General features: G+C 42.2%; 1 protein-coding gene across 1 annotated transcript in view; it reads right to left on the bottom strand.

Annotated features, from left to right (window-relative positions):
* hecw2b (HECT, C2 and WW domain containing E3 ubiquitin protein ligase 2b) overlaps positions 1-14,796 on the bottom strand; it is a 44,567-nt gene that overhangs the window by 15,648 nt on the left and 14,123 nt on the right. The window contains exons 2-9 of the mRNA XM_060860113.1: positions 12,516-13,413; positions 8,200-8,307; positions 7,939-8,033; positions 4,343-4,418; positions 3,204-3,373; positions 1,892-2,034; positions 1,073-1,173; positions 1-432 (exon numbers count right to left, since the gene is read on the bottom strand). The exon at positions 1-432 is cut by the window's left edge and continues 191 nt beyond it. Of these exons, the coding sequence (XP_060716096.1) occupies positions 1-432; positions 1,073-1,173; positions 1,892-2,034; positions 3,204-3,373; positions 4,343-4,418; positions 7,939-8,033; positions 8,200-8,307; positions 12,516-12,825 (1,435 nt within the window). The 5' untranslated portion in view covers positions 12,826-13,413. The remainder of the gene's footprint in view (positions 433-1,072; positions 1,174-1,891; positions 2,035-3,203; positions 3,374-4,342; positions 4,419-7,938; positions 8,034-8,199; positions 8,308-12,515; positions 13,414-14,796) is intronic.

Here is a 14,796-nt window from a genome sequence, read left to right as displayed (position 1 = left end):
CCTGTTCAGATGCGACTCCATTGGCCATCCCTAGAGAGACGTGTGCTTCCTCATCTTCGTCCGAGTCGATGTGCAGCATGGTGTTGAGCCGCGTGTCAGTGGGGAAGCTGGAACGCAGTTTGGGTGACGCCGCTCCAAGGGGTCGCTCTCCAGGACCATGTGGAGCCTCAATGGTGTCGAGATAATCATTGAGAGATGTCTGCCTCTGGGTGTGTCCTAAATCGATGACTACTTCCCTAACATTGCGTTCTTCATCGGGTTCCGACGGACCGTCGTCAGTCCTAAAGGCCTCGTTATGGATAGAACCCTCAGAGCAGGTTGGAGATGCAGTTCTGGGGATGCGGACAGATGGAGGGACCACGTCCTCGTCATCAGAGGGGCTGCCCGGGTCTCCGTTCACAGAAGAGGCCCCCAGGAGGGAGCCCATAATATCTGATCAAGCGATAATAAATACATTAGCAATGATGTACGTCTAGTAACCTGCTTACACACATTATACACTCCCACTCCTGCTATTCCTACATGATTTGCTCTCCTTATTCACTGCCACATGTTTGTCCCCACATTTATTCAGTCACACTCTTCCACCTACACACCTACACACACACCTACACACACACACACACACACACACACACACACACACACTCAATCCCAAACCTACATTTGCCTCCGTTCCCTGACATTCTGTCCCAGATAAAGATTCTTCCTCTCTTACGTTCTGTTACTCATTCAGTTTGACATAAATATTCCCTATGTGTTTAGCCCCATTAACACTGTTCCAGTCATTATGCTCTATATGTTTAATGTTAATGCTTCAGCCCCGTTGCTTTAGCCTCTCTCTCGCTCAGCAGCACTGCTTCACTTCTTCTTAAACAAATTCTTTCACACCCATTGGGTCATTTCTCACTTGTTTACGTTATTTATTTCGCCCCACTGTTCCACACCCAATGGTTCAGCCCCGTTCATGGACTCCCACTGGTTCAGCCCCACCCCCACCCCACCCCCCCATTGGATTAACCCTTTTAGTTGACTCCTATTGGTTCAGCTGCTCTTGCTCACTCCTACTCACCCTCGTGTCCAGTAGATGTGATCTCCACCCTGAACTGAAGCTGACCACTTACATGGTCCGTGGGCAAACGGCGACACAAAGTATAGCTTACAGGCTGATCCCTGGTCAAACACACACACACACACACACACACACACACAAACACACACACACACATAAACACACACACACAAACACACACACACACACACATAAACACACACACACATAAACACACACACACAAACACACACACACATAAACACACACACACATAAACACACACACACACACACAAACACACACACACACATAAACACACACACACACACATAAACACACACACACAAACACACAAACACACACACACACAAACACACACACAAACACACACACAAACACACACACAAACACACACACACAAACACACACACACACACACATAAACACACACACACAAACACACACACACAAACACACACACACACACATAAACACACACACACAAACACACACACACAAACACACATACACACACACACATACACACACACACACAAACAAACACACACACAAACACAAACACACACACATGCACACACAAACACACACACAAACACACACACACACAAACATACACACAAACACACACACACAAACACACATACATACACACACAAACACACACAAACAAACACACACACACACACAAACACACATACATACATACACACACACAAACATGGCAACAACGCAATATTAATATACAAAAAAATAAACATTGGAATCTACAAATCTTCTTAAAGATAATATATTTGTAGTCAGTGCTCTGTGACGAACCCCGCCGCATGTCTCTCCAGAAGTCTCTGCACAGGTATGGTCAGCTGACCCAAAAAGCGCTTGATGATTGGCCGACTCTTAGCAAATTTGTCCTTCACCTCGATCTCCAGAACATCTGTCATGAGTGCGACGAAGGTGTATTTCTACAAGAGGACAGACAATGTTATAAAGATATAAACGGCGGTATATTTACGCATACACAACTACAGGAATCTGGAAGAGCATTAAAACTCAAACTAATCCGTCTCTGATACAGCTTTTAGATTAGACAGCCATTAATACTAATTTCTTTATTTATTTTTAAAGTATGCAAAAGCAGACATGTACTTTTAACAACGTACATTTTAACCTGTTCTCATTTAATGTGCGTTACATATAATGCACTAGGTAGTAGTGTTAATTTCGTCACCTATTTTTAATTTAGTCTTAGTCTTGTGCCAAATGTCCTTGTTAGTTTTAGTCATATTTAGTCGTTCACGTATCTTTTTTTGTTAGTCAAGTTTTAGTCGACTAAAAGTCTCGTCATTTTAGTCTAGTTTTAGTCAAAAGAAAACTCAAGGTATCTTAGTCAAGTTTTAGTCGACTAAAAGTCTTTTAATTTTAGTCTAGTTTTAGTCAAAAAATTGTAGTCTTTTTTTAAAATAACACATTATTACTGAGATTATTACTGACAAACATTTCAGTAAAAAAAGTGTTTCACATCTGTTTCACTCGAACTTGACCGCACATCACATTTTTTACTTTATTGTTACTGCTTTTAATCGTAATGCAAAGACCGGTCATTGGGACATAAGCTGTCATGTACAATAAAAGAGCCTGTGCAGAGACAGGAAATATAATTTAACACAAAAAGACTAGACCAGGGGTGGACTTGTGCTCGGACAAATTCTTTCTACTCACACACTAAACAGCGCGAAGCCGCGAACTCGTTGTCAATATTTTAAAGGCGTAACAGCTGATGAAAAAGCAGAGACAATTGTAGACGAAAATGAAGAGAGATTTTATCTTAGTTTTTATTTTATACAAAACATTTTCGTCTCGTCTTTTTTCGTCAACAATAACGCATGTTAATTTAGTCTTAGTCAGCGTTTTTGGACAGTGGTGCAGTTTCGTCATCGTCTCGTCTTAGTCATGAAAAAAAAAGGTTGTTGACGAACATATTTCGTCTCGTCTAACGAAATTAACACTACTAGGTAGAGTGTACAAGATAACTGTTATACCATAAGCCAAGTGTTCAGTCTGCACATGCACATCTGCACATGCACAATGCACTGTATATGTGTACTGGTGTGTGTTTGTGTGTGTGTGAGACCTCTCCATGCCACACAGGGTTGGTGGTGTTAGAGATGATGGAGGCTCGTCTCTCTTGGCCGTGGTGTGTGAAGGCAGGAAAGCCGCTGCGTTTTCCAGGCTGGATGCTCATCTTCAGATACGGGTCCGGATTAAAGAACATTCCTTTCTTAAGGCCCTGAGCTCTGATGTCTTTAAAACACACAGACACACACATTATCAAAGCTGAACATGAGGTGAAGCAAATTTTGTAAATTAAATTTGAATATATAAAACACATCAGAAACATTGGCTAAAATAGTCTTATTATTATAGATTATTATTATTATTTATAATGTACATCTTTTTTTTTTTTTAATATTTGTCACAAACAATGTTAAAACAAAAAGTTTATATACCATGTATTATATCATTTAAAGGTGAGGTCTCCGTTGTTTGAGAAATGCTTCAGAAAACTGCGTCGGGACGACAAACAAAACAAAAACAAAACAAATGTGTAGCCAATGAGCAGAAAGGGGCGTGTCTTGTCGATATGGGCAGAGAGAGTGTTCAGTGCGCATGTGTGACATTAGCAGAAAGCGGTTTTAACATTGACATGGAGGATAAAAACAAAGAAAGAAAGCGAAGAAAGGATTACGATAAGGTAAGAAGTAGGACGTGTTAATATAGGATCAGCTTTCCAGCGCTGGAGAGAACTGAACGTCTTCAGCGTGAAACGGAGCTAAACCTTTCACGGTACAACACACAGTACTACAAAAACACATTTGTATTACTGTAGTATTACTTATTGTGTTCATTTATTGATAAAAATATCCCCTCGGTCAGCTGCCCCAACAGGTTCCGCCATAATATTTGTCTGGGTTATACTTGGGATATACTTGTCTGGTGTATGTGTGGGCGGAGCTATCAAAACAGGGGTGGGACCCATTTGGGTTAGGGGCGTGTTTGTTTTGGTGATTTCAAATGTCAACAATGGCTTTCAAACAACGGAGACCCCACCTTTAAATCTGCAAGTAATCACACGTTTGCTTTTAACTTGTATTGACACTCTTTGTCCACAGGGAGGCAGTGCAGACATGCAGGCCGCATGTGGAGGTGTAAATGTGCAAGCTTTTACACAAAAAATATTCTTTTTATTTATTAATTCCTGGTTCTAGCTACCTGATAAGGTGAAGCTGACGAGTTTCCGGCAATGCTCAGCCACAGACTGGCCATCCACTTGTCCTCCTGTTCCAGCCTACATCAAGGAGAGAGGAAGGGAGGGAGAGGGAGAAAGAAAGAAAGGAAGAATCTAAACACACAGCTACACCCTTTCTTGTTTTTTTCCCCATCCATGATGGAGAGTTGACCCATAGAAATCGCCCTTCACGCTGAAAGACGGACTACACTAAGCTCGGGCCATCTGGACACACGGTATAATAAATCACAGCAGCCTGGCTGTTCGCCAACGTAACACAATTCACAGGATTAGTGCGCAGACGTTTCATATAAAATGAATTTGTGCCAGTTGCTTGTAAGGCACACGGGTATAGATGAGGAGAGAGAGGAAGAGGGAGGAAGGAGATGGTTACAGTTCATTTAGTGCATGCTCCTAAATTATTTAACAGTGCACTTGCACATTTATACGACTCACGGACTCCATATTTGTGCAAAAGCTGCATGAAAGTGCGTAACTGCACAAAAATATTATGCGTCTCTTTTTAATTAGAATAAAATAGAAGCCTTTCTTTGTCACGTGTCCATTACAGCACAGTGAAATTCTTTCTTCCCAAATTAAAGCAAAGGGTCAGTGACCTTGGAGCAGTTAGGGTTAAGGGCCTCACTCAGGGGCCCAACAACGGCAGCTTGGCAGTGCTGGGGCATAAACAAGCCTCCAATCAACAACCCAGAGGCGTGTCCTATGTATCTGTCAGTAAAGGAGGCGTGTCCTATGTATCTGTCAGTAAAGGAGGCGTGTCCTATGTATCTGTCAGTCCTAATGAAGGAGGCGTGTCCTATGTATCTGTCAGTCCTAATGAAGGAGGCGTGTCCTATGTATCTGTCAGTCCTAATGAAGGAGGCGTGTCCTATGTATCAGTCAGTCCTAATGAAGGAGGCGTGTCCTATGTATCTGTCAGTCCTAATGAAGGAGGCGTGTCCTATGTATCTGTCAGTCCTAATGAAGGAGGCGTGTCCTATGTATCAGTCAGTCCTAATGAAGGAGGCGTGTCCTATGTATCAGTCAGTCCTAATGAAGGAGGCGTGTCCTATGTATCAGTCAGTCCTAATGAAGGAGGCGTGTCCTATGTATCTGTCAGTCCTAATGAAGGAGGCGTGTCCTATGTATCAGTCAGTCCTAATGAAGGAGGCGTGTCCTATGTATCAGTCAGTCCTAATGAAGGAGGCGTGTCCTATGTATCAGTCAGTCCTAATGAAGGAGGCGTGTCCTATGTATCAGTCAGTCCTAATGAAGGAGGCGTGTCCTATGTATCAGTCAGTCCTAATGAAGGAGGCGTGTCCTATGTATCTGTCAGTCCTAATGAAGGAGGCGTGTCCTATGTATCTGTCAGTCCTAATGAAGGAGGCGTGTCCTATGTATCAGTCAGTCCTAATGAAGGAGGCGTGTCCTATGTATCAGTCAGTCCTAATGAAGGAGGCGTGTCCTATGTATCTGTCAGTCCTAATGAAGGAGGCGTGTCCTATGTATCAGTCAGTCCTAATGAAGGAGGCGTGTCCTATGTATCACTCAGTCCTAATGAAGGAGGCGTGTCCTATGTATCTGTCAGTCCTAATGAAGGAGGCGTGTCCTATGTATCTGTCAGTCCTAATGAAGGAGGCGTGTCCTATGTATCAGTCAGTCCTAATGAAGGAGGCGTGTCCTATGTATCTGTCAGTCCTAATGAAGGAGGCGTGTCCTATGTATCAGTCAGTCCTAATGAAGGAGGCGTGTCCTATGTATCTGTCAGTCCTAATGAAGGAGGCGTGTCCTATGTATCTGTCAGTCCTAATGAAGGAGGCGTGTCCTATGTATCAGTCAGTCCTAATGAAGGAGGCGTGTCCTATGTATCTGTCAGTCCTAATGAAGGAGGCGTGTCCTATGTATCAGTCAGTCCTAATGAAGGAGGCGTGTCCTATGTATCACTCAGTCCTAATGAAGGAGGCGTGTCCTATGTATCTGTCAGTCCTAATGAAGGAGGCGTGTCCTATGTATCTGTCAGTCCTAATGAAGGAGGCGTGTCCTATGTATCTGTCAGTCCTAATGAAGGAGGCGTGTCCTATGTATCTGTCAGTCCTAATGAAGGAGGCGTGTCCTATGTATCTGTCAGTCCTAATGAAGGAGGCGTGTCCTATGTATCTGTCAGTCCTAATGAAGGAGGCGTGTCCTATGTATCAGTCAGTCCTAATGAAGGAGGCGTGTCTTTTGTATCTGTCAGTCCTAATGAAGGAGGCGTGTCCTATGTATCAGTCAGTCCTAATGAAGGAGGCGTGTCCTATGTATCTGTCAGTCCTAATGAAGGAGGCGTGTCCTATGTATCAGTCAGTCCTAATGAAGGAGGCGTGTCTTTTGTATCTGTCAGTCCTAATGAAGGAGGCGTGTCCTATGTATCAGTCAGTCCTAATGAAGGAGGCGTGTCCTATGTATCTGTCAGTCCTAATGAAGGAGGCGTGTCCTATGTATCTGTCAGTCCTAATGAAGGAGGCGTGTCCTATGTATCAGTCAGTCCTAATGAAGGAGGCGTGTCCTATGTATCTGTCAGTCCTAATGAAGGAGGCGTGTCCTATGTATCTGTCAGTCCTAATGAAGGAGGCGTGTCCTATGTATCAGTCAGTCCTAATGAAGGAGGCGTGTCCTATGTATCAGTCAGTCCTAATGAAGGAGGCGTGTCCTATGTATCTGTCAGTCCTAATGAAGGAGGCGTGTCCTATGTATCTGTCAGTCCTAATGAAGGAGGCGTGTCCTATGTATCTGTCAGTCCTAATGAAGGAGGCGTGTCCTATGTATCTGTCAGTCCTAATGAAGGAGGCGTGTCCTATGTATCAATTCTACTGAAGTGTTTCTTTGTATTTGTCAGTTCTAATAAAGGTGTTGTCTCTGTACCTGTCCGTTTGAGCGAAGGAGGCGTGTCTTTTGTATCTGTCAGTCCTAGTGAAGTAGGCGTGGTCTCAACAAACCACAATACATCAAATATTCAAATAATCTAATTAACCAGCTTGAACACTGTGTGTGTGTGTGTGTGTGTGTGTGTGTGTGTGTGTGTGAAAAAACTTTTCTCCAGTTGTGTGTACGTCTCTCTTAAGTGCACATCTAAGTGTTTCAGGGGCAGGGGGCAGGAGCTGGAGAATTCTCGGCATGCCAGTGAACCTTATACGGTCTCTGTGGAACTGGCCAACACTCTCCACATCATACACATGCAACATTATGCTCTGAGCTCCTTAAAGTGCTCAACTAAAGCATCCATGAAGACAAATAATCCTAGTATGTATGATGTATAAAAGATAAACCGTTTTTTGCCTAGTATGGTTCGAGGCTTGATTTGGGAAACAGATTTTTCTCAGCCTAGTAGAAGATGGTGAAACATTCTTTACAACCACCGTGTGGGTAAGATCTGAGAAGGTTCTAACACTTTTGCATCATATACTCATCGTCACCTAAGGGGATGTTCCTGGCTCTGGAAGGTAAGAGCAGATTTTCAGGTGAAGTTCCCTAACACAACACAGTGGGGCCTGAGGGATAATCATATAAACACACACACACACACACACACACACACACTCACCAGCACACCAGGGTTCTTTACAGTGATGCAGGGTGTCATTGCTCTTAAAGCTCCACTCACTCCATGATAATACTTGAAGCAGATTTTGGTCTCAGCTGTGTGCATACACACAAAAACACATACAGTACATTATATACTGTATATATATATATATTAAAATAGATTAAAATACCAATAAAATCAAGTTTTATTACGTTTAGTCCACAGGCATTTAGAAGGCTGCTTTAAACTGAAATGCTGAAAATAATAAAATCCACTCACACTCCATGAAATAAGGCCCAGGCTCCAGCCTCCAGACGATCTTTCCCCTCTGTGTCCCATTGACGCCGCGGTTCTTCGAGTCCCACACGTTAGCCGGACATGTTTCATCTGGGGGGAAAAAAAACCCCACCAAACACACAAGTTTTAATCATAATCATGATTTTTTTGGCTCATAACAAATAAAAACACAACAGTAGTATATTGATACAACAACATGATGTACTTTTAGCTCTGTAAAGATTTGCACTAATCAGGAGGAATAGGTGTGTGTTCGCTGTCAGTGCTGTGCTCCAACACGCCTCCAGCCGACTCCCATCTGTCCGTCTCCGCTGAACGCTCACTGTGCCAGCAGATCTCTACAGTGTCACATTAACACTCAATGAATACTGCACAGAAGTCAAATGTACTGTACGCTGAATAAACCCAGCCTCGTACGCTCGTACAGCAAGGCGTTAATTATAAGACACGTTAGTTTAATGAGGTCAGTATCTTCGGTATTGACCCTTGTCTTGAGCAATCCCAAATTGAGCTGAGATTCATCCTTTTTTCTTTATTATCTGGAATTGTCTCCAAAACTCGTGTCAAATTCAAAACCACCTCTGTGTCAAGACCTAGATCTGGATGAAGATGAAAATCAATTTCAAAAAGCTTTGAAAGTTTGGTTTTACATTGATTAAAGCTCCATCGTTGTGAAATGGAAGAAGTTTGAAAGCACCAGAACTCAGTAACCTTGTTAGAAAGAACCCAATGGCCATTGTAATGGATAAAAGCCATACAGCAGGAACTTAAAGGACTCTGTGGTATGACAGGTCAAATACCATGCCTAGGGTGAAGCATGGTGGTGGTGGCACCGAGGACAGAGCCATACACTCAACCTACTCCAGATTGAACAAAACCTCAGACTGGTGTGAAGACTGAGCTTTCAGACTCAAAGTAAACATGCCCTTAATTGATCTAATCAAAAAACAGAACCTAACAGAAGATCTGTGGAGAGACCAGAAGACGGAAGATCAAAGATGCTCTCCATCCAATCTGCCTGGAAGAATGAGACAATCTGCCTAAATCCAGATGCGTAAAGCTTATAGAAACTTGGCCAATAAGTATTGAAAACATTTCTTCAATACTTCTTCAAGAACATTGAAGAACAGTAAATCTGAAGAACATTTTCCACACTGTAAATTAAAACTGCATTAAACAGTGTATATGGAGAAAATGGAATGGATTTTTTTTTTTTTTTTAGATGACCCTGATCCAGAAGTGTAACATGTACACGCTGAAAGATGCCCCTCACTGGTGCAGATTAGCCTCGTCCAGTGTGATCTACACTCTAGGCTTTCAGTCTATATCACTGGGCTGACACCGCAACATGACTCAATTCACCCTCTGTCATTTTACCACATAAAAATAAATCACAGCAAGAGTGACTGTAATCAACAGCTAGCACCGTCTTTCTCCAGCTAACATCAGCAGCCAGGAATTGAATGGACATGGACGAGAGGAAAGGAAGAGTGTGTGTGTGTGAGAGAGAGAGAATAAGACAAGCCTTTGTCCACCTTACACTCCTCACTCCACTTCATTGAAACTGCATCCAGAATCAAACCCTGCTATCTGCCATTTCCTTCAGGAGCAATCGGAGCTGCTGCGTGACTGTAAGCGTAGCTCCAGGGAACAGGTTGAGGTGGTGATCAATGTCTGGCACCGAGAGCCATTTCTCTGGGAGAAACCGTGCTGGAATTTCCCTGACTGGATCGATACCTCCATGGAGCCTGTAGTAGGAGAGTAAGGGATCGGCTTTCCCCCTGCTGTTAGAGCCAGACGTCAGGGAAGTGGTACAATGACTAATGTGACCACAGCCAGGAGTAACCACAAGACGCAACACAGTCTCAGTGTAGGAAGTTTGTAGTTGGTGCCCAACAAACTAAACCCTGCCCTTTGTCCAGTCTTTAACTGCCCAGTTTGTTTGAATCCGTGTTCATGGGTTCGGATTCTTGTTCTTGGCTGATAGGAGTGAAGTCTGATGTGGTTTTCTGCAGTTGTAGCCCATCAACATCAAAGTCTGATCAGTTGAGTATTGTGAGATATGTTTCTGCTCATTACAGTTATAACTATAAAGGTATTTGGGTTACTTCAGAGTTCCTGATTTCTCCTCTGATCTCTCTCATCGATAAGGCTTTTACACGGGATATTTTTGCACTATTTTGTGTCAAATCCTAGAAGTTTCAAATTACAAGTTGCTGCGGTTCTTAAACCAGCCATGATTAAAAGATTGTCACAAAACTCACATTTTCCCTCTTTTCGAATCTTTGTCGTGGACATTAACACAAGCTCTTGACCTTCATCTGCATGATTTTAAGTGTTGTGATGCTTCAGTGACACACACCAAAATTAGGTAGTTATCATAAACACACCATTGATGCTTGACCCCCCAATAAAGTGTGTGTATATCTATAAAAATCTTAGAATTGTTATCTTAGAACAAGACAAAAGAAAACATATTGTACTGTTTGAGTAATGACTTTGATCCCTAATGTAGATAAATGCTAATCCTCTGTATAGCCACACATAAATATTACCCAGATATTAGCATAAATACCTCGTTTGGCTTTGTGTTATTAAACTGCGCTGTGTTTATGGTTCCTTGTGTCTGCTCAAACCAAGACCTACGTGTCCTTTTCACCCTTTTTAATCAGAACTCTTGAAAATCATAGGCTCTCTAAAGTGCCGAACAGTGCAGAGTAATTACGCTTAACCTTTGTCGTGAGTAACATGTTAAACAGAGTGATGGGTAAAGGCAAGGCAGCCATTATACTGCTGACTCAGTGTTATCCCATGCCTCCTGACTGGCTTTGTACAAGACTCGTACTCTCGCTCTCCCACACACGCATGGTAAACATTGCTTTCACATTTCTGTCTCAGTAAAGCATTGAAATACAGGATTTTTGTTTCATGGCATCCGTTGTCCTCTGCTCTAACGTAGCTGACTAACAGGGACAGATCAACACCTTCCCTGGCGAATTCACTGCACCATAAGTGTATAATCCATTTCACCTGCACCATAGTGTCTCTGAAAATACACTGTGTGTCACTCAAAAGAAACAAATCCAATTTTAGAGAAGGTTTTAATATACTATTATGTTAGCTGCTTTAAAGGTGCGGTCTCCGTTGTTTGAAAGCCAATGTTGACATTTGAAATCACCAAAACAATCACACCCCTAACCCAAATGGGTCCCATGGGTCCCCAATATTGATAGCGCCGCCCACACATACATACGTAACCCAGACGACTAATGGAAAGAAACATGTCTTTATCATAGCTGAAGGGAAGAACAATACGATTGTAGATAAACAAACAAGTAAAAATGACACACAAGCATAATCATGTAAAGGACAAAGACATATATTAGTTCTGTGTAACAAAACAAAACCAACGTTACTCACCTATCGAGAAGGAAAAAAGCGCCTCGGCGTCTTAAGTAAAGTCGGCCGCATATTCACAGATTGGAGTTTCCCGAGTCAATAACTCCTGAGCTAAACACTGTTACTACACAAAACACGGTTGTAGCTGCGTCTCTACATTACTACGATATAAAAGAGGTGTTATTTGTGTAGTAACAGCGTTTAGCTCAGGAGTTATTGACTCAGGAAACTCCAATCTGTGAATATGTGACCAACTTCCTGCTCCTTCAGTTCTCTCCAGCGCTGGAAAGCTGATCCTATATTAACACGTCCTACTTCTTACCTTATCGTAAGTCTTTCTTCTCTTTCTTTCTTTGTTTTTATCCTCCATGTCAATGTTAAAACCGCTTTCTGCTAATGTCACACATGCGCACTGAACACTCTCTCCGCCCATACAGTTTTCTGAAGCATTTCTCAAACAATTTAAAGACCCCACCTTTAAATGGCTTGAGTAATAAGACTTTATTTACATTTCCACCATTAGAGACGCAGAAACACAAAATGAAGCAAAACAAACTATACATAGCATAGCTTAATGCATTTGCAAAGCAAATTATTTTGGTAAAGAAAAAACAATATTGCATGTAGCTAACATGCTGTGCAAATGCATTAAGCTATGCGATGTATAGTTTGTCCAAAGACCAAAGACTTATCTAAAAGATTATAAAATTGTGTGTTCATTGTGTAATTACTTGTAGTGACCTGTGATTGCCTTAAACAGCATTGAATATTATTTTTAAATATAACAAAGTCACTGAATGACATTTTCTTGTTCACCCTCTGCATGTCTGCTATACAAATATTAACCAGCCCCAAAACTGGCACAAATCCCCAATCTAAGCATGTATACTAAATCTCACCAATGTGGTAAAGCCCGATCCAGTCTGTGGCGTCCACCTCCTCCTTGATGTCCCAGGAGATGACGAGGTTTTGTCCTCTTCCCAGGGTGAACTGATAGGTGGAGGCAGTAAGGGAGGAGCGGCTGTCTGACGTGACCAGGTCTGTATCACTGTTGGCCCGTTGTAGACCCACCGTCTCGGCTGCAGTGCCTCCTCTAGATGTTCCAACATTGCCATTTCCGCGCAGGTTTTCCGGGCCCAGTGTGTATCGCATGTGTGGGCTGCGCCTTCGCACCACAAGAAGGTGCTCTCGTGCTGTGCTGGTGGCCATGGAAGGGTGGGGGGTGGGGTGACTAGGGGTATGGTGGGGAGAAGGGATGGGTTGGTGGGGGCGGGAACGGGGAGGGAGGACAGCTGTGGCCAGTGAGGGGCGAATGGTGGAAGTTGAGGGACAGGGGAATGAAGAAAGAAAGGCCTAAAAGGCCTAAGGAGAGAATTGGGATGTGACCCAACAAGGGCCAACAAACCCAAGTGCTCCACTGTCTCTATACGCAGTGTCCACTTAAGGAACACCAATACACCTCCGCTCTTTCCTTTGACCTCACAACATTTGAAAGGAAACATTCAATCGGACAGAGACTGGGACTTACTGAACCCTCATGCAGAGGAGTGCCTGTGATAATGTAGATCTATGGCTTACAAGTTCAGCCATATTCAGTGGCTTCATGAAATGTCAGAACCAATGGAAATGATGAGCTTCAGGAACTGTCCAGATTCCATTTCCTGTCAAATCTGTTAAAGGTTCTGCGACAAGCCACTGAGTCAAGAAAGGCAACGGTGAGAAATGTTGATCAACCTGATCAATTAAGGTCCTCGTGGTCCACGTTGTGGTCTCCAAGTGACACATTCAAGCAGATGCCTAAAAGACAAAAGAGAAAAAAATGGGTAAGGTTTTCATACTGAGGGCGAAATGTGTGCAATTTACAAACGAACTGTTAATGATGATGATACAAAACAATCCTGCATGTGAGAGATCTGCCACTGTACAATCCCCTGCCAAATGCCAAGAGTCAATTACAGTATATTCAATGAACTGTTAACAATTTTGGCAAGCATTCGCATTATGCATCTTATGAGAAATAATACTGAACAGAGAAAATTCATAAGATACACAAACAGCAGAAGTAGTGTATGACTACTGTAATCTGTTTCCTTTTCTGAAGGAGCTGAAAGGGAATTAGATCGCTAGAGAGGTGGAGGGATAGAGGCAATAATCTATTACAGTATCAGTGGAGAAGACGACTAAACTGTCTGATCAACTTAGGCCAACTTAGGACATTGAAGCGTTCGCTTCGTCTTATACTCTCATTCACTGTCAGAGTCAACGGTTCGCGTTTGGTAACGATGGCTGCATCAAAATGAGGTTTGCAACGATGCCCCAGAAGGTACGGGTTGAAGACCCAGTCAGTGATGTCACGATATGCTAATTTGTTTAAATTCATACCTACGTAATCACCGTCACCAAAATTGTACTTTTTTTTACATTGAAACTTGAAACATTGAACATTGAAAAAAAAATACAGACCTACCGACCTGTTTTTTTTTTTTTTTTTACTTTTATTGCAAACCAGGAAATTGTAAATAAAAGATGAAAAGTCAGCTACTTTTTCATATTTCTGCAGGTTTTATATTTCAAACAATGTTACTGTAGTGTATCAGCTATTACAGATGTATCTCAGTCTACCTCAGTTTTATTTATGTTTACAAAACACTTTATTCACCAGAAGGTGAACAGCTAGTGAACTTTTCTAGCGCTAAACTTGCACTAAATTCGATGCTAACGATGTAACGATGGCTGCGGCTGCAGTAAACAAAATTCTCAGGTTTCACTGTTTATATTTAACACTTTGTACTATTTTATTACACTTTGTTAAACATTTCTTACATTTCCTTTCATTTTGCACCTTAAATGTTAAGAGATAATTGTTAAGTGTTCATTGTGACTTTAGACTCATGTTTACATTATAATTATTAGAGTTTTCCTGCTTGTTGACATTTCTGTCTTAATAACTGAGGGGATTACGATCAGAGGAAGGTTAAGTTTAAAAAAATGTTTTAATTTAAATGGGTCATAAAAAATATCAATAATTATTGATATCGACTGATACGAAACTCTGATATCGTGATACAGTTTTCAGCCGTATCGCCCAGCCCTAGACCTACTTGGCCTAAACATCCTGTTTGTTTTTATGTCCATTCATAAACCCAACTTCACATCATCACATGTACAGATTCTTCTGCC

The sequence above is a fragment of the Tachysurus vachellii genome, chromosome 24 (genome assembly GCF_030014155.1).
Source record: "Tachysurus vachellii isolate PV-2020 chromosome 24, HZAU_Pvac_v1, whole genome shotgun sequence".
Lineage (NCBI taxonomy): Eukaryota > Metazoa > Chordata > Actinopteri > Siluriformes > Bagridae > Tachysurus > Tachysurus vachellii.
The sequence above is the reverse complement of the archived record's forward strand: the minus strand, read 5'-3'. Positions and strand labels throughout refer to the sequence as shown.